Source organism: Rhodnius prolixus, unplaced genomic scaffold, assembly GCF_049639745.1.
Source record: "Rhodnius prolixus isolate KJV_2025 unplaced genomic scaffold, Rpr scaffold_12, whole genome shotgun sequence".
NCBI lineage: Eukaryota > Metazoa > Arthropoda > Insecta > Hemiptera > Reduviidae > Rhodnius > Rhodnius prolixus.
In genome coordinates, this window is record NW_027411635.1 from 11,023,913 (window position 1) to 11,051,718 (window position 27,806).

The window sequence follows — 27,806 nt, forward strand, 5'->3', positions numbered from 1 at the left end:
CACTTTATTGTAGTATTTTTAATTACACCTGAAACTCAAATTTTCCTTAAAACAATAAAAGACTAGTATTTTTATTTTCCACCAGTACAAGCAAAACTTTGGTAATTAAATAAAAAAAAATTATAGAACATAAAAATTTACCGGGTATAAAACTGAGCTTTGGAAATATCGTAATTTCACAAAAATATTTACAATTGTAAACAAAAAGTAAGGTCAACATTTACAATGTACTGTAAATAACAAAACAAGATAATTAAAATGCAGATATGCGCCTTATTGCATGATAGCTGCCATGAGAAAGTGTATGTCGGGAGTTGCAGGTATTTCTGGAAGAAAAAGAACTGCACTGAGTGTGTTCTTAATGGGAGGGGGTTTATCTTGATATAGGAGTTCGCTTCTATGGAGTGGAAACCTCTAGTTTACAAGGTTTATCCGGAAGCCCTTTTCCAGACTATTTAATCGAACAGATACGGAGATGACCTAAACAGGTGGGCACATGGACCCAAGGCTAAAGCTAACTTGCACCTTCATGGAATCACAGTCACAATTCTCAAGAGACATTTATACGCGAACTTCTAAGCATGAATTCTGAACCTTTTCACAAAAAGAGCTTTCTTACAGATTTAATATCTATCTACTATGGTCTTTAGAACCGTTCCAGTTCGTCAAGTAAATGAAAAGACACATACTTTTTTGTTAGATTTTTAAAATATGAAAAAAGAGGACTTTTGAAATTAAGATTAATTAATTAATTAAGAACATTTAATCTTCAAAAACCCTTTGAGACTGGCTGATAGAATAGGATAAACTATTTAAGTCAGACATTGGGGCTGAGTCTTCAACCTTCTTTATTAAGAATGCTTATTTTCCATTATTAAATATTTACTTATAAATACTTAATAAATTATAAATACTTACTGCAATACTAAATGAATTTAATAAATTCTAAAGGCTACAATGTATCGTTTTTAATCCGTATAACTAAGTTCATAAGTGAATATTTATTAAGGAACAACAGTTACTTTCTTCAAAGTATTTGATACTCGCAGTAAGACCGGGACACAAAACAGTCTGTACAATAAATCCTAAGGTAAACACAAGGTATACTAAGCCCATGGGAGAGACTTTAAACTCAACAAAACATTTATTCAATTGTATTCTCATGTCAAAATTAAGGATACGTTAATGACAAGCAGGGAGACCAGATGAGCATAGTTGGTAATTATTCAAGAAGATTGCAGCACTATATTTAAAGACATTTAAAACATTTGAAGTTAAAGACATTAGAATTGAATGCAGACCTCACTATTCTCACAAATCCCGACATACTTGATACTAAAACTCACTTTAGTATGGCGCATAACTATAAATATATCTATATATTTTATAAACCTCATATTTACAATAATATGTGTAAATATTAGTTTATAATAACAGTATTTACAGTGTAAACTGAGAATAAATTTTAAAAAACAAATATTCTATTTTTGGATTCAATAGATCAAAACAAGTAACTGTTTTAGAGAAGAGAACATTCTTTTTCTAACTTAGGAAATTGGTTGCAATTTTATCATTATTTTCATCGTCTTTTTTGTCAAAATTATTATGAAAATTAGTTGAGGACATACTGGAATGTATAATTTTAAGCTTATCATTAAATAAATTATCACTTTTTTTATTATTATCATCATCAATATTATTATCAACTGCAGCAAATGGATCGTCAGCAAAGTGAAAAGTGTCTTCGTAACGGTAATCTTTGAATGGATCTTCAGTAAAATCAAATTTATTAGTTACATCATTTTGATTATTTTTGAGATTATTATTATTATTATTGTTATTACTACTAATGTTTAAATTTGTAGAGTGATTCTTGGTGGTAGTGTCGGCCACGATACGCTCCAACTGCAAACGCACAAAATAAAAGAAAAAAGAAAGAAAAAGTAACCAAAAATAAAAAAAACAAAAATTAAACTTAAGGCTTTCAAACAAAAAAATTTTAGCAACAAAAATTAAAGAAAATTCAAAAACAGAAATAAAAGTAAAAAAAAGAAAAAAAGAAGAAAAAAAGTGGTTAGTATTAAGATTGGAGAGTTTAAGGTATATGTAACATATTCTGGTGTATAAAAAAAATATAAGCCGTTTTTTCTAACTAAAGAAGTTCAATGAAACTTTAAAACGCAACTAAAATAGGTCTGATAATTAAAAAATAAATAAAATTCACATCAGGGGATCAGTCAAATCAAATTTATTTGTGACATTTTCGTGAATTAAATTTAGGAACCGCTACAGATTTGAACGCGACTTTACCTACCTTACTTCAGCAAATCATTGCTTGGGCGCTTGCTGTAGTTCATGTAGGGTGTGTCTTATTTACAAGTCCACTGTGAGAGAGTTCGACTTTTTATCACCAGGTCACAAAAGCAGAGCGAGATAAGGTTTGTGAAAAGAAATAATAGACAAAGCAAGGAAACCCATACGTAAGCTGAAAAAACCCATCTGCAATCATGACCTCTCTTTTCTTTTATTAGAGAATAAAAAGAAAATCTTCTAAATATGAAACAGCCGAACTACCCAACTCAACTACGGATTAGAAACATCCGATGATGTATGCTACATTAAGATAATCGGTAAATGCTTTCGAGACGCAATTCTAAAAAAATGCTTTAAGAAATCTAGAATAGCTAAAGAATCAATTGACATTGTAAGAGAAATAATAGGTATTCAAAGCTTTTTTTTAATGTCTGCAAAAAGTAAAAATTGTTTAACATGGGGGTTTGAGAATGGACGACATCAGAAGGCCACTAAGAATTAGTGGCAGAACTGCATGATAAGAAGAAAAGATGAAGAGTATGGTAGGACCGTATGCGGCAGGAAGAGAGAATGTAACAGGAAATGAACGGTAGAGGGGGTGAAAGACTAAAATCAAAAGTTCGAAAGAGAATTAGACGCCAGAAAAGGAAACAAATACAAAATAAATTATGAAAAAATAATAACTTTTTTTATACACCAATTACTTTAATGTAAATGAGCCAGCTATTTAAACCATTGAAAATTAATATTTTCAAAATACCTTGCTGTTGAAGTTGGAAAAGTCAGCGAATGCGTCCGTCGGCTGCACTGGATTAGGCGTGGTAGCGAGTGACGGTGGTGGCGCGGGGCGTGGCGGCGCTGGGCGAGGCGGTGGCTGCTTGTTCTTCGGTGGCAGCGCTGGCGCACTCACTTCGAAGGGCTCGCAGCCGAACGGATCCGAATTGAACTGCACAGATAGTAAATAGATTGTCGAAAAGATCTCTCACACCAGGTATTTGTTTGTTAATAGTCCCATAATACCAATGCTGACACCAAAGTTGAAACTTCATCAAGCTATTAATAACTTTCAACTCATTTTCTGTAGAGTGAATTACAACGGATTGTATAGCACATATAGAAAAATGATTACTAGGTTACGTTCAGAAACTTTCTGTAAAACGTACACAGTATGTACCTCAGTCCATAAGATGACCTAGATCGAAAGCTTGGCAAAAAAAGAAGTAAAAATTTAGGACTAAAATTGGCAACAATCTTTCTACCTTTATTAGAGAAAGTTCCTAATGAATAATTCTTCACAATTATAAATAGACCGGAATAATTATTCACATCTATAAATGGGCTAATAAGTAATAAAGACAGAATAACAATCTAATAAAAAAAAAAGAAAAAAAAAGAAAGTTATTTACGTAATAACATTAAAAACAAGAACGAAAGCGATAGAGTGTAACAAAAGTCTACGTTTTTACTTTCTCTTACACGCTTTTCTCATTTAGTTGTTCGATCTGTTTATATAAAATGCGATTTTTTTCACAGTGTTCGGAGCTTTATCAGCGCACTGCCAACCTCGAGGATACTATATGCGCAGATATTACAAAAATACATTATACCAAATATACCAAAATACATTTTGTACAAAATGTATTTGAATTGTACAAAAAATGTAAGCTTTTTAAAAATCGAAACCCACTGAACAGCATAATAACTTAAAAAATATATTTTGGTCACTAATACTGATTAACTGAAAATCACTTTTTAGTAAATAACAGTATGCGGAGTTTTGTCCGCATGTGTCTATTGAAAAATTATTAAAATTTTACATTCCGATATTAAATTACTTTAAAAAGGCTTTCCAGCAATAGCTGCGACTTTTTACAGTAACTTTTTACGACTTGTACAGTAACGTTTAAAGATTCCACACCAATCACCAAAAACAATGAACAAATACATAAAATTTTATTTATACAATGCTGTTGAAATATCTTGTATTTGCTTTTTGGCAATTCTATAAATTAATAAATATTTAGAACCAGCAAGCAATAAACCCCAGTCCATTTAATCTTGCTTCGCCCCTCCTAATTGGAACTAAATCACTCGGGTTGAATTCCAGATGTAAATTTAACACCTCGGCACCAAAATGTTTCTAGGTGTTTTTCTAGTGATATTAACAAGTCGTACTTACATCATCTTCTGTTTTGGCCGGCTGAATTCCTGTACTGCCAAATGGATCGAAAGGATCGCATTTACCTATAATAACAGATAAAAGAAAAAATTAAAATTTACCAGCAGTACAGCCTGGAAGTGGATGTAGGCTTAGTGTCCACGTCTGCCAAAATATAACAGTGGGAATTGTACAAAAAAGGTAAGCTTTTTAAAAATCGAAACCCACTGAACAGCATAATAACTTGAAAAGAAACATATAGGTAATTAATAGCTAATTAAAACAACTGAATTCATATATATAAAAAGAAAGCCAAATACCTGAGGCCGTATTGTCAAAAGATGCGAATGGATCACTCTGGTCGAATTCCAACTGTAAAATGATTTGCTTGATCACTTAACTTAGCGTTTGTTTTTAGTTATCAAAAGAAAATGAAAAAATTAACCTACCTTCGATGTTGATTTAGAAAATGCTGTTGAAAATTTCGTATTCGAAGCAAATGGATCTGAAAACAGATTTTTTTACTTTTTTTTAACTAGCTTGAATTTAGAAACGTAGAAAAAAAAAAGCACCTGCTTCTCTATACATTTTTTGATAAAATAACTAAATTTGTTTTCATGATGCAAACTATAACACATTAATTTGTATGTTGGACAAATATTAAATTCCTTCAATGCATTTCTATGTAAGTGTAAGAAATAATTTGTTTTTTTGTAGATTTTTAAAACATATTTTAAAATATTAATGGTTATCTATCAAATGTAAAATGCCTTTAAATAAGATGCACGCCGTTAAAAAGTTCAATTTCACATTTCTTGAAAATACGTACAAATTATCTTGTTGAATTTTAATTATATTCCAAAATAGGGGTATTCTTTCTGTCTCACTTTTATTCAAATTTGAGGATTATAGTATTAAATTAAAACACATTTTTAATAATTGCTCTAAATAAAACCTACATAATAAGCTAATTTTAAATGTAGAAGATTTTCATTCTAAACTTACCATTTTTAAATACGTTTTGACTAAATTCGTTGTCCTGCGTTGTACCGTTTGGCATTTCGTTAGCATTGTTACTATTGTCATCAATCTACAACCAACAGTAATATAAATATTAATAATATTTGATACAATTATTTAAAGAACTTAAAAAATCTATTCAATTTATTTTTAAAAAACTAGCCTTATTGTTTACTAGTCTTTTATACGATGGATCTCGAAACTGTGGCTCCAGGTCTAGAAAACGATTTGGAACTGTTGAAGTTTCATTGTTAACTATGGCCGTGTCAACCACTTCGATCGCCTCTTTCAGTTGACGTTGTTGTTCCTGGATTGTGACGATAATACTTCTTATCTGCAACATCAGTTTTAACAATATAAATGGTGTCTGAATTTAATTATCTGTAAACAGGAAATGAACTCAGGTTGAACTTCCTGAGTCTTGGGAAAATGTGAAAGAACGAAGAACACCATTCCTAAATAATAGTTACGGAGTATTTCTCCTTTTATTATTTAAGTGAGGGAAGAGTTGTTTCCACTCAAAAAGTGAGATGTTGCCTATACGAGCGAGTGGCCATCTAGATGGAGGAGTGAAAAAACACCTCCTTTGACTGTTCATATTCAATTTTTAGTTGTTTCAATAATTTAGAAGATAAAAGTAAAAGTAAGTAAAGTAATCGCCTATTTTTTCAGGCGGGGCTTAACGTCCAACTACCATTTACTAGCTGTCGTGGACGGAGGTGACTAGCAAACGTACTTTACTATTTCTCATTTAACCATTAAACAAAATCCAAGGCCTAAGTCCGGAAATCGAATCCAGCACCACAATGCATATTAGCTTTGCAGGTCTCGCCTCTTAACCCGCTCGGCTACCGTGGCGCCTAATTTAGAAGATAAATGTTTTAAACTTTAGACACAAAGACTGATTAAGCTTAAAAAAGTGTGACAATTAATTAAATTAAATCACAAATTATACATTAGTACTTAAAATAATTGTTCTCTCAACTATTAGCGGTAGATAAACGTGCTATTGACTGGTTTCCTACGATTATATAATTAATTCAGTCATTTTTCAGGTTTTTTTAAATTTATTTAATTTCAGAAGTGATCGTTTAACTGACCTTAAAGCTAACTAGAGAGCACGCGAGTTAACTAAGCAATTATCAATCTCTCTTGGAACCACGACCTCCTTTGTATTCTGTTCTTCAAGATATTAGATTTGATCATAATGGAGATGATGTTTACACAAGAGAAGGTGAGATTGTAGAGAGGGATTTCGCATGGACATAGCAAGTGTTATAATAGCTTACGGTAAAACAATAACAGCTAATTTATAAAGTTAAAATTGTATTTATTTATCTTAATTCAAAAATCTGTTAAATTTAGAGTATAAATTATATTGTTATTTTTCGAGATATTTGTAAAAATGAAAACTTATTTATTTATTTTTTAAATGATTTAAGGCGCGTCAACATCTGAGGTTATTGGAGCTTTCTCCAGTGCACTGACGGCTTCCGGGCAGTATGCTCTCGTTACAACTGTCCATCGCCGGACAGTGAGCTGTAAGAAGCTCCTAGGAAGAGAAAATCCAAGCACCAGCAACTGGATTCGAACCTGGGATCTCCGCGTGTGAATCCAATACTCTAACCGCACATATAATCCTTTCCCTCTCAAAAACTTATTAATTAAAAGTTTATAGCAGTACTGTATGTAACAGAGATTGAAACTTGAACTTTGTTTGAATTTAGTATAATAAAGGGTCAATAACGACTTTAGAAAAAATAAATTCTTTTACGCTGACAATTTCAAATACATAAAATTTAATTTGCTTAAGGAGAAAATCGGGTGGGCACTTCGCACCAGAATGTTAAGGAACTTTAAAGCTATAAGCGGATAACTATTACCTGACTAATATTTAATTGTGACTCTTGTAGGAAGTTACACAGTGATGATAGTTTGCGGGACTGTTCAATATTTTCATTTTCCAATTTTGTTTCCTCTTGCAACAAAGCTTCCAGTTCTTTACGTCTGCTTAGCAGTTCATCTTCTTGAGATCTAACTAAGGTTGCTTGTTCTTCCGCATCTTTACGTAATTTGTCTACCTAACCGACACACACAAAAATCACACAAGTTGAAAGTTTGTTTTTTAAGGCTGTGTCTAACACAAGCAGCTAAAGAGACTGCTTTCTGATTTGATCTCTCCATCCTCAGGATAACCATCATCAAGTTTGCAAAGAGACGCTCTACGAGGGTCGTTTGAAAAGTCCGTGCAAAGTCAGAGAGATAGCACCACTGGCGCGTATCGAGGTTATGTTTAGTTAGTAGCATCTCTTGGAAGAACACACACCAAGTTTCAGCCAGATCGGTCTATTTCTTTGAGTTTGGCATTCGTTTGAATCGAGGAAGTCGAGTGATTTTCAAAAAATGAACGAAAAAGAATTTCGTGTGTTGATTAAACACTACTTTATGATAGGCAAAACGCCTCAGGAGACTAAAGAAAAGCTTGATAAACATTATGGTGACTCTGCACCTTCGATTAGAACAGTTTATAAGTGGTTTCAAAATTTTCGGAGTGGCTATATGGGCACAAGTGACGCTGAACGTTCTGGACGCCCTGTTGAGGTTACTACTCCAGAAATCATTGATAAAATCCATGATATGGTGATGGATGACAGAAGAGTGAAGGTGCGTGAGATTGCTAGTGCTGTGGGCATCTCGAATGAACGGGTACATAATATTTTGCATCAACATTTGGACATGACAAAGCTATCCGCAACATGGGTGCCGCGATTGCTCACGCTTGACCAAAAACGAAATCGTGTGAAGTGTTGCAAGGACGGTTTGCAGCTGTTCCAGAAGAATTCGCAGGACTTTAAGCGTCGTTTCGTCACTGTGGATGAAACATGGATACATCACTACACTCCTGAGACCAAAGAAAACGAAATCGTGTGAAGTGTTGCAAGGACGGTTTGCAGCTGTTCCAGAAGAATTCGCAGGACTTTAAGCGTCGTTTCGTCACTGTGGATGAAACATGGATACATCACTACACTCCTGAGACCAAAGAACAATCTAAACAATGGGTTACCAAGGGGGAATCTGCGCCAAAAAAGGCGAAGACCGTTCCTTCGGCCGGAAAGATTATGGCGACTGCCTTTTGGGATTCGCAAGGAATAATCCTCATCGACTATCTGGAAAAAGGTAAAACTATTACAGGTGCATATTATTCATCGTTATTGGATCGTTTGAAAACCGAGCTGCAAGAAAAACGCCCACGATTGGCCCACAAAAAAGTCCTTTTCCATCACGACAACGCACCAGCTCACACCTCAGCAGTTGTGGTCGCAAAATTAATGGAAATAGGGTTCCAACTCGTTTCACATCCCCCCTATTCTCCAGACTTGGCTCCCTCGGACTACTATTTGTTCCCCAATATGAAGAAATGGTTGGCGGGAAAGAGATTTTATTCAAACGAGGAGGTGATTGCAGAAACGAATGGCTATTTTTCAGACTTGGACAAATCCTATTATTCGGAAGGGATCAACGAACTAGAGCAGCGTTGGACGAAGTGTATAAGCCTAAAAGGAGACTATGTTGAAAAATAAAAAAGGTTTACCCCAAAAAATTAAGTAGTTTTTATTTTTGCACGGACTTTTCAAACGACCCTCGTATTTCCACTTAACCAATTGTAGCAACACTAACCAGTCATTGCCGAAACTTAACGTCTCTATACAGACTTGAAATCCCACATTGTGATAATGCCGGCAAATAACAAAGACCTAGAATTCTCTGTCCTGCACAATTTCTTCACAACAGACACAAAATAAATCTAGAAGTCCACCATTTCCCACGAATATTGGATTCAAGCACAAAGGGTATTGGGATTCCGTAAAAAAAAGGAAATACCAACAGAAAGTCAGATGGTTTTCACCGAACAAGTACACAATGGACAGAGAAACTAGGAAACATTTTTAGTTATTTGACAAAATTATTGAAATAAATACAACTTTGAGAAGACACAGTTACTGATTTGTTAATTCGGGACAATGAATGGCGCTTTCAGTCCAGCAGACCCATCTTACAGCAGTACCACTGAACTGGCAGCTCAACAGAAACTTACGCATACTATTATAGTTAGTTTTATTTCGTATTTAAGAAAAGGTTCAACAAAATTCAATGAACAATACTACGAGTACAATTCCTCATCATTTTCAAGAAATTTCACGTAGCATAAAGTTTTTAGGATTGTACTTTTTTTTCCAGTAAAAATGGACCCTACCTTCTTGAACCTTCAGAGTGGAAGGTACAACAAATTTAATTACCATTTAATTATTTATTATATTGAGAAAATTACTTTCTTTAAAAGATGGTGTTTTATATCGTCATATAAAGTGAAGGCATTATGTTTGGGCAAAAGTAAACAAAGCAAATTATTATTTTTCAAACTATGTAGCAACTTAAACTCTCACTAACTCTGTTCCTTTGTAAGCAAATAATGTCGAATTTCTTAAACTATCTTTAATCAATTTTATCTTACTTCCACAATTTCAAGAGGTGGGTTATCAAGAACCTTTATATCAAAATAAAATAAATAAATAAGTAAGTAGAAAAACTTACATAAACGCGAAGTCACAGGGTAAGGTGGGAAAGAAATCAGAAATCACTTGTAACTGTGTCCGAAATTGTAGTTTTTAAAAATTGGTCTGTACCTAGTCCTAGAATATCGCAGTTAGTTCAAATATTGAAAATGTGATTAGATCCGCAGTCGATAATATCGCAGTTTTTATTCGTCGTTGCACGCATGATTATTGTATCCATGACCGGTTTAGACTTGCATCCATCATCAGAGGTACATAAATTAGTTTGGTGTAAACAGGACAGGACGATGGATTGTAGGTGGTACTGCAGGGACACAGAGGTCTGTAGTTGGGTAGCCAGACTTCGTTCTGTGGACTATCTTCAGCACGTCAACTGTGTTATTTCTTAGACAAAGCTGTATCTCATCTACTGTGTAAAGCTGTGGTTTTCAAAATGTACCAGGGTAACCGATACTTTTGTAAAAGATTAGTATCTTAATTCAGGATGTTTATGGAGTCCAGGGTGATATGTCTCTAATGACCTCCGCTTGATATCCATTTTAGCTCAAGTAGACTCTAACCTCTGTAGTTCAGATGAGAAAGAAGGTTTCCCAAGCCACCCAAAGAATTTTTTCAGTTCAGTATGTCTGGTTAATAATCTGAACTCCTGCGGGCTGACTCACAAAACGTGCTACCATTGTGAAAATTATTATGGTAACAGGATAATAAAGTTTCACAAAATCTTAACCCTTTAAATGCCTTATACTGTCGTACAAAAATGCGCTGGCATTTTAAGAGTCTCCACCACAGCTACAGTAAAAGAGCAGCTATCTCCACTCTGAATTGTATAAGAACTCAAAGATCATTGATTCTAATTCTTTTTAATCGCATTTTAGGGCATGTAAAATTTATACATTTTAATTTAAAGTACTTTTTCTCTTTTTGTTTAAAAATTAAATTTCCAAGTATTTAAATTATTTCATTTACCGATTTTCTACCTAGACATGGAAAGTTTTGCGTTTATTACAGTTTAAAAAGGGTTTTAAAGTTTTACGAAAAATACTGCTTCTGAAAAACAAAATCTAACTCCTAGGAGGGAAAATAAATTATTGCCAATTTTATTTTATTTTATTTTATTGTATTTGTTCTAGACAAGCTTTTGACTTAAGGACTAGTAACCTTCAGGACTTATGCATTGGTTATTTATTACAAACTTCAACATTTTGTCACAGCAACTGGTTAAAGAACCTCAAAGGTTTGTTTGTTTCTATGGTTGTGACTGATTTCGAAAACTTGGACAAAAAAAGATTGATATTGGAAATAATTTCTCTTCCAATTCAGCTAATCGAAAACCCTTATGAAAGTGATCTAGGCTTATCAAATTTCATTTTAATTTGAATTTTACATATTCATTCTTGCAAGCGAGTAATCTGATATCATTCTCATACGTCTAATCTTGGACTGTTTCAATTTTGTTTACATATTCTTTCTTACAAAGCGTGAAAATTATATTATGCAATGCAGAAATCTGCGATAGTTCAATGTTTGTGAAGACAAGGCTGAAGATACCATGGCCACAGAAAGAAGCCTGAACTTGAGAACTGTAACACAGACCACACAAGAAAACGAACACAAGTCCACTTCTTGGCAGACACATGCCACTAAAATGTGCGAACTATTTTACCTGATTTTGTTTTATGTCTAGCACCTTTTGCATGTCGTTTATTTCTTTTTCTGTATCATCTGTCTACAAACACATATAGGGAGAAAAAAATAATAAATTCCTTCAAAATTATAAAATAAAAACAAATAAAAATAAAATAAAAGAACTTAAAACAAATCAGGAACTGAAATTTAGAGGGACAGAAAAGATAGTCTATTGCTGCTTTTATAGTTTGATTAACTAAATCTGTTAAGATGACTTTGTTAAAAGTTTTGGATCCAAAATTTCTTGAACCCCGTTCTTTTGTGCAGCATTTTCCTTAAAAATATGATGTAACCCAATCCAGGCATTGCGCTTTTTTTTCTCTTAATCCACAACCGTAACCTGGACTGCTTACTTTTTTTTTTTACTAGAACTGCTATACTTGTTTTCAAACAATTTAGGTGATATAAGGGTGTAATGTAGGCTAGGTTTAGGAATCCTATGTCCCCCTGTGGGGTTTCAAATGAGTATCTCCCCCTGTTAGTTTGCAAGGCGCTTTAACAGTCTCACAATCGTCTTATGTCCTTCACGACAGCCTGCACGTTGGTTTATTCCAATCCAACTTACAAGAGAGACGCCACAATAAAATCTATCGACTCACTTTGCGTCAACTCCACCTTTTTGTAACAGCGCTTTTGCGGAGTTTGGAAAGTGTTTTTAAGTAGAAAACATTTTCTAAAAGAGATGGAATCGTCGAGCGTAAGACCATGGAAATTCTGCTGAATATTGTTCAGCTAAAAATCAACGTTTTCATTTTCTGCTATAAATTTCATTTTTTGCCGCGCTACGAACAGAAACTATCTACCGGCAAAGATTCATCAAAAGCCAAAAATATTGTTACTATCTACATTTACTTACAACATACAGTTTTCAGGAAAGTAGATAAAGAATAAAAAATCAAATAAAATGAAAAAATAATAAAATTTGCAGGAGATCATTTGTGATTTTTTTTTTTTTAAATACGTAAATTAGTACTAAAGATGTTTGGAGTGCTCTCGTTCACCAGTGTTGACAAGTTACTAAAATCGGACCTGGCTACTTAGAAAAATAAGGCAATAAATTTTGCGTAAATGTAACTAACGGGTTCCTGTAATAACATACAACACAAATTCAATTCTAAAGACGTAAGTAAAAAAATGTGTTAAATTAAGTGTGATAGTGCAAAGAAACGAACATGAGTATATTACCTGGTTTTTAAGATCATTCAAGCGTTTATGAGCTTCGCCTTTTTGGTTCTCTAGTTGCTTGAGTGTGGCTACTAACGTCTCCAGTTCGCCCTGAAATTCACCAACAAAATATGAAAGATTGTAGTTGGTTTATCAGTTTCTTATTCACCCTTAAATACATATTTTGAACACTGTTTCGTTGACTTTGGTCACAAAATTTTATTTTATTTTTTCTAATTTTTGTACTTTGGTTGGTTAACCGTGCACTGTTATGATATAGAGCAGTGATTCTCAACCACTGTGCCGCGGCACTTGTGAATGCATACAATAAAAATTATAACTTTTTTTTTTTATTAAGAATAAAGTTTAAATTAAAGAAAAATATTTATATCTATGTATAAGTTAAAATTATTTTTCAAGTTGGTTGGTACGTACAAAAGCAGTTTTACACAGTGTATTATGGATAAGGAAAATACTTTTAAACTTATCTTATTGTTAGTGTACCGGCAAATTTTGAAATTAAAAATTAAATTAGAAATTAAAAGTGGGTCGCGACAAAAAAAAGGTTGAGAATCACTGATGTAGAGATACGTATTTATATTATATAAAGATTATACTAGGCTTTTTCAGAAAATAACCGAACTTAGGTTTTTAAATACTAAGTGAGCACGGGCATTGTATTTGGCATTAGTACGGTGAAGACACTTAAGTTTTTTTCGCTTTTGAGTCTTGACTGGTGTCTTTTTGTGTTTTTTCAAAAAAGGGCAATGAGATTTCCTCTAGATACCAACGTACTTTTTTGGGGAGTGGAGATTCTTCGCCAACCCCTTGTATTGATTGTATGTTGTTTCATGATTATAAAAACGTTAATCCTAATCTCGTCTTTATTCAATCCATTTGTATATACGGTTCTTCATTATTGGCTTGATCGAGGAGTTGCTAGCTAATGTCCACTTTATTATTCCACTGCTCTTTGGTCATAAAAGTTTGGTCGAGGAACAAACTTTGCATTAATTCGATGCTTGTTTTTCGCCCAGCACGACCATATTGAATTCTAAATCTATCCTGCAAGTTTTTTGACAGTCAGACAACCGGTACTAAGCTATACCCCACATAATTTTTGAACGTGAATGTAATCAGTTGAGGCCGAAGGTAATATTCAAATGACTGGCACTTTTACCAGGTTAACCAATCAGAACATCACTAGACTAGAGCGTCTTTATTTGAAGCTTGCTACGAAGGTCGAAATATTTCCGTGAATGTTTTCTTTCACCCCAAATTTCACGTTGCACCGTCGCTACCGTAAATAGCATAATTTCATGATATTACCAAGAGCATTGAAATGTCGCATTGAAAAATTAATAAAAAACAATATATCAACAATCAGAAAACATCTTTTTATTCAAGGGGCAGTGCGGCTAACAGTGTACACTCCGGCAAAAATACTGTTTTTTCTGAATAAACCTCAGTTTATTACAACAATGGTAGAAAACATCAGACTACTTAACATGAATGCCTAGTAAAATCTCAAGTTTATAAGTCTATATGATCGCAGTATTGACAGTGAATACTAAAAGTGAAAATCTAATTAAAAGGAAAAAAATAAGTTACTTGCCTGTAAACTACTCGCTTCACTAACTTTGATTTTGATTTCTGACTCTTTCTGTAGAATTTCACCTTCGAGCAACTGCTTTTCCTTAACTAATTCATCGATGTCCTGGCTAATCAAGTTGAGTTCTGGGTTTGAATATGGTGTCACCACTGGTTCCTGCTGTCAACAGTCATAGATTCAAAAAAATAAAATTACTTTATTCAGAAGAATGAAACATTCTTCCTTTACATTATTTCCAACCGGAAATTCCGCCAATCACCTCTGGATTTCGTCATTAAATCTATTTCTCATACGTTACTCTATTTATTTATTGAAGCGAACATCAGATGTATTGTTTAAAAGAAGTTGATTTAGTCAGCAATAATATGATCTTGGTGGTTTTCTGGCCAACCTTAACGGAATCCTCATTTTGACTCAACTCCATGTCCTCCGCACTTGCGAGCAAAGTTCCTCAAACTGGAAATGGATACGTCTCAACGAGGAGCGGAGGCACCTCTCAGATTGCTTGTTGATCTGCTTCTGAGCATTGAGCTTAAATATTTGCTCTGAGCCATCCAGTTAGCTTGCCAGGGGATGTTACATTAGATTCTTATGTCTCGCAGCTGTTGTGGGCCATTTAACCAACTATCATCTCCTTTATTCTATCCTACATCTCATTTTTCTTTTCATGATAAAAAATATCCCAAATACCCTAAAAATTCAAAATCACTGGAGTGCATTTTTGTTAAATGTTATTACGTCCATTGTCAGAGGGAAAGTTTGTTAACTAATAAACTTGTTCCATTGCACTGTTCCCTACTCCTTACAATTTTCATTATTTTTTACGATTTTTTTTAGGCGATAATTTTTAGGAGTCTACTTGTTGGGGTGTACAATGAAAATGTGTTGATACAGATCAAATCGTTCCGCATCGTACGCTCTAATCTATTGTATCATACAACTTAGTAATGGTAGCAAAATTTTACAATTCAGGTCAAACCGCACCGTGTACTGCATCGTGTCTGTAAAAGATACGTAACGGTTTTCACCGTTGTACTTCACCCCCAAATACGCACATTTGCAAAAAGTGCAGGACAGTTGTTAATAATTAGGAAATGTCTACTTACATTTAAGACAGGCCTCATAGACGGAGGTATCATGTCTGGACTCAGCGTGGTAGGCGGATCGATTCCTTTCAGTTTCTGACTTATCAACCACATGGCCAATGCAAACTGATCGCAATTCAACTTGCCAGACTGTTTAATATCACACAGCCCCCTAGAAAACATAGAACTATCAAATACACATAATAAATGCGAAATCTAGAAATATGGCACCTAATGAATTATTAAAAATAAAAAGTAAAGTTTTGGAGAAATTCAATTGTGCTATCCAAAACCAACCTCGGTTTACCTTTACTGTGGAAGACCTTACGAGAACAGTTCTATTTATTTTATTTTATATTTTTATTATTTATTTTACATTTTATTTATTTTAGAGTGCGAAGAATTATAAGTACTTCACCCCAAAATAGCTGCTTATGATGGTTTTATTAGGCGTGTGTGTACTTAATTAGATGGATATATGATGCAACGCGTGTTATTAAGCAATTGTGTTTGGTAAAAATCAATTTGGATAAATGTGTGCGTGTGTGGATGAAGTGCGGGAGATCAATGCCGACCAGAAGTGGTAACTTCATGTCGTTGCAATCATTCCTCGCACTTTGTAAATATGTAAACTCTATAAATAATATGATGTCACTATTACCAGGACGCAGTGGGTCTGAGCAGGAACTGGTGGGTACCAGTTGGGTTGATTCCTATGTAAGAAAGTGTGTGAATAGTTTATATACTAGCTATATGTTGAAATCTTTATATTCTGAGCAGATGTGTAATTATATTCCATCTTAAGACTGGCAAACAAATTTAACTCTGATAGCTATACGTTCTTTAGTAGAATGAAGCGGAGGCCTGAACTAAACAAAACGAATTTGGTACTGTGAAATACAAACACATTTATAGGTTTATACAACAGATATTATATGTTCCATACAGTTAAACTCTTAAATCCCAAACTGATCTGACTCTGGACTGGGTACTATTCAGATATTTAAAATATAATATTTTATGGCTATGGCCTTCGCAGCTAATGTCAAATAAAAAAAAGGACGACTAATAAAATTCGTTGAAAAAATAATGGTGTGTTTCCGCCAATACATTGTTTAAAATTTTGGATATGCTACTTTGTAGTAACTCAAATAAAAACTTGCTGGTCTTTTGCAGTTCCCAAAATTTATGGATAATGTTTTAAACAAAAAAAAAACAACTAAATCTATGTATGAGGCTAACAAGGAAAAATACATTTTTGTACATAATGAATTTCGTTTCATCAATTTCGGAACTGCAATAATTATGTATACATAATTGTGAAAAGAAATTGTATAAGTAAGGCTTGGAACGGAATATTAGCTGGATAACAAATATTGTTACATTATAAATCTTTACCAAATATTAGCGAGAACAGTCTGAGGCACCCCCGACTGCAGGAAAATGTCCTTGATCTCATGCCCTGACACAAAGCCATCCTTGTCTAAATCAGTCATTTGGAAGAGCTGGTCGAACTTAATTTTCTCTTCTGCATTCACTACCCAATTTAAACCTCCCTAGAAACAAATAAATATCAATTTAGATCCTGACATGTTCTATTATTTTCTCAGAGGGCTAATTTCTAATAAAGTGAGCTGAATCCGAAAATGAGATGTAAGACTTAACACTTTTTTTACTTTTTTTTAGAAATGAATGTTGGCTGCAGAAAAATCCGTGCCACAGGTCCAGTAAAAACTAGTTTGACCGAAATATGGATAACAACTGGAGTATAAATGAAACAAAAACTCTTTTACATATGTTTTCTAATTATCCATTTTCAAAAAAAATTCTAAAAATCCAAACATAAAGAAACTTTGCACTTGATTATCTCATTTGTAATAACAGAAAGCTTACATTGACCGCTGGTTGTACTGCTGGCTGGACACCTGCAGGTTGGAACGTAGTTGAATTTTTGCGTTTATTTGGAGGCAACAGTTCCGGAGGTAATGTATTGGGTATTGAATATTTTTCTAACGCCTTGTAAACTAGATGCATCGCCTGGAAACAGAACAAAATAAGGTTGGCAACAATTACTCACTGCACTCAACATCGACAGGAAGATGGAGGGTGTTTGAAAAGCTTTTAGCTATCTTTTTAATAAACTTCCCATAAATAGATGCACGAAGAAAATCTGTTAGTTGCAGGTAGTTTTTCTTTATTTGTTAAACATGTAAGCAAATTCGTATGCCCCATCTTTAGATAATATATGGCGATGTATATACAGCGTGAGCAGAGTACGATCCATGTAGGGCATACATAGTTCTGTAACACAGCCAACTATAATGTGGGGCGGGTGTAATCCAAATGGAAGAATTCTTAACTAAACAAAAAGTACCGTGAAACGTACATCGGTATTCAACGGATATGTTTGTCGTCAAATCAAGATATACCCTCTTTGAGCTTACTCATCAAAGAAAGTGTAGACAGCGTATAAAACACCTACTGAACAAAAACACAAATCCCATAAAACAAGTTTGTTTTGGAAATCATAGAAACGATTTGTAATTTTGAGTAATGAAGCTACAAAACTGAAGTATTCAACCAAATATCGCGCATGCCAATGGAATCAACCGTCCGGGCTAACCTTGTTTTGCAAAAATCTCTTAAGGACAGGGATTCTAAATACCATTTATTACAATTTATGTTGATGACACTAAAGCAGTAGTTCCGGTAAACATGGTATGAAAACATGAAAATTACACACAAAGTAGAGGTCAATAATCGCTACTATTCCTTGATTTTCTTATCATTAACGAAAACCTAATAACTAAAAAACTTAATTGACCGACCGAAAATTCCAATGCAAACCTAGCATTAAACTTCAGATTGAATTCCCAATTATACATAAATATAAAAAGCACAAAACCTCATAATGAGCGATACAACGGATTCCACAATCTTAACTGATGAAGCAATAAGATGCGCTCCACAAATTCTAATGCATTTGTAAAAAGTCAAGCTGAAACTAGAAATGTATATTAAGAGATGAAACACACAGTCAAGATCCTACCCTAACAAAAGAATAGACTGATAATTACAGCAATTTAAACAAAATTACCGAAATATAAACCAATTATGAAAACAGCGGCAACAACCGCCATTATAATCACCAGACTTCGCATTATGTAGCTACTGTTGTGGGACTCATCCATGAAACATTTGAAATTTAAAAAAAAACTGTCGTCAAAATACACTCCAGACGATTGCAAATTTTGATAGGTGCTTTAAGTGTAACTCAGACCTATATCCAAAAAACCAACACCAGAAGTACTTTGTTCAGAACATGAATAAGAACAAATTAAGGTCACCAAGTAAAGAAAAACACGTATATAAAAATAAAGTGATTAGAATGTAACTAGAAAAATGTTTATATTACCACAAGAAACTCATGTCTGTCGAGACTGCCGTCCTTGTCCATGTCGGCCAAGTCCCAGATCTTGCCCAGCGTAGCCACCGGTAGTTTCGAGTCTATCAATAAACCTTTCACCTGAAAAAGTTGTTTTCTTTTTAAGTTTGTTAGAAAGTGTTGTTGATGCATGTCCAGACAAAAGAATATAGCTATATAGTTTTTCTTAAGTTAATAGTTGGTAATACCGAATATATACGTTTTGAAGTGTCATAATGCGAAGAAATATAGCTCTTTCTGTCTCCTCCTAAAGACTTCGAATAGAAATTGGTATTCCATTAAGTTGTAACAAGAGTCTGCGTTATTATTTTTTTTCCTTAATCTAAAGCGCACGTGGTACGTAATCAATCTCTTAGCAACTTCTTTTAGCATTTTTAGACACCATTGTTTGCCAATTCTGGGAATCTTTAGACATGTAACTTTGATAAGAACTTTAATTTCGAAAATATTAAGAGTTCGTAATGCTTCCTCTTACTAAGAAACAGGAGTAAATGATAAACTAATATTGAAATTTAACGATCAGATTTAAACAACCAACATTTTTGACTAGCGCCGATATAACAGGGTGTAACAAAAGTCATTGTAATCAAAAAATGTATTACCAAATAACTTCATTACTAATCAAAAAAATGTTTTTACTAACTTGTTAACTACCGGATATAGGCCAATATTTTCTACACCTTGATTATTATAACTTTTTTGTCATATTAAACCTCTTTTACATGTCTAAGTTTTTATTTTTCATGATTACATTTTTTTTTCCGCCAACATTTCGATCCTTTTAATCATTTAAGGCCGAGCTATGTTAACAAAAATAAAAGTTTTAGTTACACATTATGTGATTTACAATACATAAAATTGAAAAATTTGTTCATCAGCGTACCTTATACATTTTAATACGTTTAAAAAACATTATACTTTGCTTATGTATTCAAATATTATTGATCCTATCATTGCAGGCAACAAACTGCCAAACAGCTCATTTTCACCTGTAAATGTAAAGAAACAGGTAAAACTTGGCTAAGGAGTGAATTGGTAATCAGAGAAAGATAAAACGCTGTAAGTATATTCACATCTTTGGAGAAGCAAAAAATTTAAATCAGGTATCACCGAGGACGTTTGACGTGACCCAAAGCGAGCGTGCCCTGTGATTTTTTCCTGATTCAGGTGCTAGGGACTGCTTCTAAAGCTGGAAGAAGTGATTAATTTAAGAATAAAAAACGTCTTGGGGCAAACTACACTTCGACCTTCTCATTTTCTAAACTTCCGAATCCGAGCAACCATTTTTTAAATACAAGATCCTCCCTCTCTGCTTCAACAATAGTATAAACAACGGTTTACGGTATTAGAGCTATTATAAATCAGTACGGTAAAAATGATCGAACTGCTAGATTCAACTCTGACAGTTTTTTTAAAGGAAATACAAGCATGAATTGCAAGTAGAAATTTTGGTCACTGTTGGTAAACAGGAAACAAGAAAACCAAAAATGCAGACTTGTGTTACACCCCAGAATAAACGGCCTACAAAAACTTGGGCATAAAGTTTGAGAAGCCAAGATCCACATCACTTACCTTATTGCCCGGTATCACACCATTCAGTGGCTGTAGAGAGTCAAACAGTTGGTCATATTTTGCTTTTTCATTTGGTTTCATTGACCAGTCGATTATGGTTGGGGATACTGAATTGATGGTTGGTTGGGACCCTCTGCTCGGTGTGGTGCCCTGAAAACAAACAGCGTTTTGACTTTTTCTATTGAATAGTAACTTACAATTCATAATAGGCTTTAAAAGTAACCCCTCAACCCGGTTATGACAGATGAGCTTAGAGGTGTGGCACCAGGTTGGTAGGAATAAAGTGTCGACTATGAGAAAAGTTATATAAGAATGGAAAAAAAAGTTGGTGAGAAAAAGATATAGAATGTAATAAAATTGCTAAAAGTTATGAGGCGTGGTACCAAGTTAGTGGAAAGAAGATGAAGACAGAGAAAAGTTATGGAATAAAACAATGAATATATTACTTTCCATTAAGAGGGATAATAAAAAGAAAATGTGATTTCAGTACTTTCCTGTAAGAGCGGTAAATTGTAATTACTTCCTCTCAAGGGAATATTACGAGAATAAGGCGATTACTAGAATTTCTTCTACCGAGAAGAAAGCCAAATCAAACTTCGTTTACAGCACATTTTTTTAGGAGGAGTAAAAGAAATTAATCTATGAATACAGTACTTGCTCATAAGAGAGGAATGCAAAATTAAACTGCGATTACAATACTTCCCCCCAAGAAAGCAGAGAAAAATTAAATTGCGAATATAGCACAATTTTAATACTTCCCTTAGTAGGTTGCAAGAGCGTGATGGCACTTTAATATTATGTAGGGAAGCACTAACCCGTCATCCTGCCAAATTTTATCGAAATCAGGCCAAGATTTACAGGACTGTTGTATAAGGGTTGATCATCAAAAACTGCACGAAAAAGCGTAATGACGAAAAATACCAAACTTCGACAATTTTTTTCTCTTTCCTTTTACAAGACGAAATTAAATTTTTTTTTTTAATGTAAAGGGGTATAATTTTTTTTGCAACATAAATAAAAAACTTTTCAAGAAAACCGTTGCCGAAAATGGGCAAAACAAAACAACACATTTTGAGAAATTGTTGTTACCTTTTTTGTAACGTAACGCCTAAACGTGTCATTCGATTCCGAATTTAATTTAAGTGTGCCTTTTGGGTATATCGACGCTGTACATCCTATAGGAAAGAAATTAGCCCCATGTATGTAGTAAAGTAATCGCCTATTTTTTCAGGCGGGGCTTAACGTCCAACTAACAATTAGGTGTCGTGGACGGAGGCGACTAGCAAACATACTTTACTGTACAATTCTTTTATTAATCATTAAATAAAATCCAAGGCCTAAGACCGGGAATCGAACCCAGTACCACAATACATATTAGCTTCGCAGGTCTCGCCTCTAACCGCTCGGCTACCGTGGCGCCTCCATGTATGTAAGACCATATCCAAAAACATTATTCTGTAAATCTTGGAATGATTTTGGTAAAATTTGGCTGGAAGAAGGGGTTAGAGCTCTAACTATCCGTGGCATTACTTAGCTTACCTTATGTAACATTAAAGTGCTATCCTGCTCTTACACCTACTAAACTAAACTAAGGGGCAAAATTGCAATCGTTTCAAATTATCGACGCTTGGACCGATTTTCATTCATAGTGCCATCCAATTCGAAATTTAATTAGATGTTTCGACAATATGAATAGCAGGGGAGTTTGCCCCTCAAAAGTAAGGCACCCTTTAAAATAACTCTGTTAATCTTACAAAAAGGGAGACAACAAAAAGAAGCCAAGTAGAAGATTGAAAAAAAGAACAATCCTGAAAACTCCGTTATTGTCCAATTTTAGCAATGTTTTTTTTTTTTTTGCGCATCAACAGCTGAGGTTATTAGCGCCCGGAGCTTTTTCCAGTGCACTGCCGGCCTCCGGACAGTGTTCTCTCTTTACAGACAACACTGTCCATCACCGGACAGTGAGCTGTAAGAAGCTCCTAGGAAGAGAAAATCTAAGGGTCAGCTGCTGGATTCGAACCCGGGACCTCCGCGTGGGAGTCCAGTATGCTAACCTCATAGCTAATCCCTTCCCTAGATTTTTCTCAATGTTTTTCTCAAAATTATTTTATTGGGTTGTCGCATAAAATCACGCTTATAATAAACAAGAATATGCTCTTCAAAATTTTAGGAATTCTATATTTCATATAAAATCTCCTTAACAAAAACTTGTAGTTTAAAAAGCTAAATGTAAGAGTCGATTAAACGATAAAAGTTACACAAAACTCAAGTTCCCAACATTTCATTCATACTTCAGCTCTTAATTTCTTTCAGTTTGAAATGTTGGGTACTTGCTAATTTGGGTTACCTTTTGTCGTTTAATCAACCATTATTCTTGATATTCAGTACGTAAACAGGCAAAATAGAACACACCTTAGATGTAAAATTGCAAAACATTATTATTATTGTTAACATTACTATTGCATAAGCACTGAAGATGACCTATGTCCTACATCGAAAGCATGGCAAAAAATAAAAACATATCACTGAAATCGCAATTTTCTTTCTTCCTTTTATGCTTAACTATTTAAACTATAAGTTTTTGTTAAGGTAATACCAGCAGTAAGCAGTACTTTTACAACAGAATATCAGTTCTTGAAGTATCTCACCATGTTGGGCGGAGGTACTTCCATCAGAATGTTTGCAAATGAGACTTCGTGTCCAAGCTGAGCTAAAGAAACTAACTTTAGTGCCGAAAAGAATCCAGCTTTTGTTAAATATCCTTTGGAATTCGGATCGGATAAGTCCCATATCTACAAAAAGAAATAAACATCTTAATTAGTAAAAATCTGGTAAAATAAAAACAGCCGAAGATCTTATGCTGTGAAGTTACATAGGTCAATCTATTTTACTTCGAACTTGAAAACTAGCCACGCTTTGATGTCCTTTACTGTAAATGAGAAATTAAAAAAAATATATTTGTTTGTTCAGCTTATCTTTTTGGCGTTTGGACTGTACTCTCACCAGGGCCCCCTCACCAGACTCCTAAGAAGCTTCTATTTACAAAAGCATACTGAATTTTGTGTTCTTACGGGTTAAGTGTCACAAAGACTACTTTGATCGTAGTGGCGTTAGTAATCAGGTTGGTAACCACGGAATCTCAGCTATCAGCTTTTGAAGATGAATACGAATACACAAATTCTCTTTTGTTTACTACAAAAATCTTTTTGAAACATTCAAAATTTCATTAATTAAATTTAAATCACAGAGTGAAGTTTTCGCTATCGAAATTATGTATTCTTGAAGCGAAAAAAACAAATAAATTAGAATAAATAAAATAGTTATGAGAAATTAGATAAAAAAATATATCTTTTTCTAAAAAGTTTTCAAAGAAATCGTGTTAACATAAACAAAGCTCTAGCAGGTGCAAAAAAAAGTGTTGTCCATAACCAAAAGCAATTGCCCATCATACAGTTCCTAATGTTATGTTTGTCAGAGAAAAGGTCATCATGGGTCATAATATTTTTGCAGAAAATCAATACAAAATATTATAACACAAGTAAATATTTCCATTACTCAAGTAATTTTGAAGACGAAATGGTAAACAAATAATTTACTGATAAATTGGAAACTTGTTGCCAAAAGAATAAATCATGGACTGACGATTTTATGTTAGAAAATAAATTAGCGCATAAATTTAACGTAGACAGCGGTATTATGGCAAACGTTATCAATTACTCGGCAATAAAACCTTTAAAAACAAACCAAAATGATAAAAAAAAAAACAGCAATTATTGATTATTACTGACAGAAGAAAAATTAGATGTTTTGGGGAAAAATTATTTAAATGCCACTTATAAAAGAGTAACTAAATATCTAGAATTTTGTTATTAACTCAAATGTATCATCTATTCTAGGTCTATTTTAATTTAAAAAAAATGAAGATGTTATTGAGCTTGATAACATTACTCCCGTGATCCACTCGGTAATTACCTTACCCTCTGAAAGATAAGAACAAAGAAACGTTACTAAGCCTGGAAAAAACGGCATAATTAAAATGGTTGACAAGACAACGGCCTGGGTTAATTCCAAGTTGTGAGAAAACCTGATGTCTCTCTAAGAATATGTCTTGATCCCTCTGATCTCAATAAATGCATAAAAATGGAGCACTTCCAAACTTCTACTTTTGAAGAGATCAGAAAATTCGTTGGTTCAAAAATTAGCACGCTCGATTGTTTCTCTGGCTTCTAAGCAGTTTCACTAGGTAAACCTAGTGAAACAGACAAAAAAGAGTGAAAAGCATAATTTCGATGCCAAAAATTAAATAAACGTAATTCGTTTCAATTTTAAACTCTTCTTCCTGTTCTAGCATGTAACACCAATACCTTTTCTAACATAGTTTTTTTCCATCAAATATATTTCAAAATGTAGTCCCCAAGAATGATTTTCAAAAAGTTTTACTCAAGTCCGCACCCACGCCGATTTCTCTGAATCTACACTTTATTGAAATTTTTGGTTTTAATTCAATAAAATTGAGCCCTGTTTCTCAACCATTATTCAGACACAATCCATTAAAAACCCCTACCAACTCGTATCCAAAACAGGTAAATATTTAAATAACTGCACCTTGTTCATTTAATTTATGTTTTACTTCACAAAAAATGGAGACTTGGAATGAATCCTACATATGATAATAAGAAACTAAATTATAAACGAGATTTGTACGTGAAAACTTTACATTTTTTTACATTAGTTAGTGTTAATGCATTAGATGTGCTACTTTATTAGATGTTTTATTAGAACTCAGAAGAAATTACTTTGTTCTTCTCTTACTAATATTTAAGGGATTATCCAAGACTATTAAAGTTTTTTTTTTGTGAAATTTTGATTTAAAAAAAAAAGAGATTAAATTTAATTAATTTAGTCATTCAATTAACATGGTTATATTTTTTAACTTACTCGACTTAAAATTGCATCAGAGAGTCCAGATTTCTTTAAAAATTTGGCTGCATCTATTGCGGGGATAGTCCCTTGCTTCTCCAACTGATTGAAGTAGGTGTCGTAAATAGTATACTGCACACCGGCCACCTGCAACATGCAATCATATCTACAGACTTATAAGTCTAAATGTTCTTTAACGGGGAGCTAGCAATTTCAACTATTAACGTAATTTATATATTAATATATTTCAATTATTTAAAAAATTACTGATATTTCGAGCAAATATAAGAAGAGAATTGCAATGATCTTAGCTGACGTAAAATTCTTGGACAGATAGCAGCTACTCTCCAAACTCAAGTTTCTCCTAACTTCATTTATGTTATGTGGTATCAAGAAGAGATAACCGATTTCTAATAAATTCCTACCTTAATTTTGACCGATTTGGGAGTCGTTAGGCCTACAGCACTGGATGAAGGTATACTTAGACCCAGTGACGAAAACCTCGCGGCTGTTTTGAAGCACACCTCTACCTAAGGCCTGGTTCAGCGAAATATACTTGACATACTAGTGTAGAATGAGGAGAAGAAAAGTGTCGACATTATTGACAACACGGTAATAATGTCTAAAAATTAAAAATGCTAGGTCCAGGTAGTTGAGGATCAAATGACGATTTAAGTGACCTGACTACATATTTAAGAATAATTTTAAATAAAAAAAGTATTTTTACATTTATTAAGAGTAAAACATAATTATTGATTGCACGAAACTGGAAAATTTATGTATAATTCCAAAAAGCAGATGAGACTTTCGAAATTCACTAATTATCACTGCACTTTTTCTCTTACAAATTATCAGTGTCCCTAATCACAATGAAAATCTCCTAAAAAAAAAAGAGTTAAAGGAAAAAAAATTATTGTAAAAAAGATACTTATGTCTGAGCATTTTCAGTCTTCAATTGAGGACTCTGAGCGCTGCGTAAATGTGCGACAACAAACATAATGTGCCCGGAGGAGTAGAGGCTGCTTATAAAAGAAATACCATGGTAGCCCCATTTACACGAACCTGGCATCTCCTTGTTCAGAATCACTATGCTATGTCTTTCCTTTTGAAGGCGTGTCACACATTTAAAGTGTTAAGATCTAGGTGCTAAAATACCCTTCTATTCCTTAATCACGTTAATTAGTTGAAATTAATTAATTACTAAATATTAAGTTTTTGCTTTTTTTAAAGCTTCCACAAAATACCTAAAACTTCATAAGGCTTTATTATTCATCCTTACTCTACATACACCTGATAATCTCCTGAAGATGGACATAGATGCCGTAATTGATCAGACATATCTGAACAAAGCCGACAAAAATAAACGGATTAAAGTCAACAACATTTTCTGCTAATAGTTCACAAAATTAAAACTAATTTTTACTTATGTTACCTTAACGGAGTGTACTAATTATACAAAATTTACCCAAAAAATTGTCTAATCTTTTGATACTTCTACTATTTTTGAAGACCTGGATAATTTCAGCAAATTTAATAATAATAAAAAAAGAAATAAATATAAAACAATAAAAATGATAACAAATCTATAAGGTACACACATCTACAAAATACTTGATAGTCACTTGACAGTTTACAGGTGCTTTATCTAATATTTATTACTTGCAATATATTAATAACAAAATTAAAGAAAAAACGAACTACCTGTGTAGGAGAAGGCAATGTAGACATTTTTCTTCTTCAGCAATACCTCGGCATTACACACACTCAACAGTTTATTTCAGAACAATCAATAATCCACTTGTAATTCAAAACTATCGATTTACGTATATTGGAATCGATTTAATGAAAAAAATCTATTCTATTTAAAAAAAATTGTCTCTAAAAAACAGTTATTTCTCTAAGAAATAAACAGAAGTAAAAATGAAACTAATGCACAACGAACGGTCCCAGTAATGAGGAGAAGTAAACCATGAGAAAACAGTAGCGTAGAGGGCCCAAGAGTTTTGGACGAATATCAGGAAAACGTAGCTGAGGGTGAGTATAATTGACGGGCAGAACGAGTCCGCCTTTGGATTCATTGGATTTGAATCAATTCCAGGGTTGGAATCGATTCCAAGAACTGATTCGTTTCTGTAGTTACCCTATACATTCGTACAAATGTCATGCAATTTATTAAAATATATCATTAAAAGTTAGCTTTCCCAATTATTAACAAAACTATACTTTTTTAACTTATAGAAACTAAATTCTTAATTTG

The 27,806-nt window shown here is 33.5% G+C and overlaps 1 protein-coding gene across 6 annotated transcripts; it reads right to left on the bottom strand.

Annotated features, from left to right (window-relative positions):
* Positions 1–1,394: 1,394 nt before the first annotated feature.
* On the bottom strand, positions 1,395–27,408 carry Eps-15 (Epidermal growth factor receptor pathway substrate 15). 6 transcript variants are annotated; one of them, XM_074143514.1, is made up of 19 exons: positions 27,251–27,408; positions 25,568–25,696; positions 23,278–23,421; positions 20,630–20,779; positions 19,028–19,138; positions 17,506–17,649; positions 17,011–17,168; positions 15,634–15,784; positions 14,531–14,683; positions 12,937–13,026; positions 11,729–11,791; positions 7,375–7,572; positions 5,655–5,825; positions 5,477–5,561; positions 4,921–4,976; positions 4,792–4,843; positions 4,493–4,557; positions 3,074–3,259; positions 1,395–1,905 (listed from the first exon to the last, which is right to left on the bottom strand). In XM_074143514.1, the coding sequence occupies exons 1-19, from the start codon at positions 27,275–27,277 to the stop codon at positions 1,543–1,545; spliced, it is 2,496 nt and encodes an 831-aa protein (XP_073999615.1). In that variant the 5' UTR covers positions 27,278–27,408; the 3' UTR covers positions 1,395–1,542. The 6 variants fall into 6 exon arrangements, with proteins under 6 accessions (XP_073999615.1, XP_073999614.1, XP_073999616.1 ...); XM_074143513.1 differs by having other exon boundaries at positions 14,531–14,686; XM_074143515.1 differs by having other exon boundaries at positions 14,531–14,686; positions 25,568–25,715; positions 27,251–27,391.
* Positions 27,409–27,806: the final 398 nt, after the last annotated feature.

Excerpts from the sequence above, each read along its gene's own strand:
- Eps-15 (XM_074143513.1), bottom strand. The coding sequence starts at position 27,277 with ATGTCTACATTGCCTTCTCCTACACAG. Across the intron at positions 23,422-25,567 it reads CTGATGCAATTTTAAGTCGA|ATATGGGACTTATCCGATCC; the intron begins GTAAGTTAAAAA and ends TTCTTTTTGTAG. Across the intron at positions 4,844-4,920 it reads TTTCTAAATCAACATCGAAG|TTGGAATTCGACCAGAGTGA; the intron begins GTAGGTTAATTT and ends ATCATTTTACAG.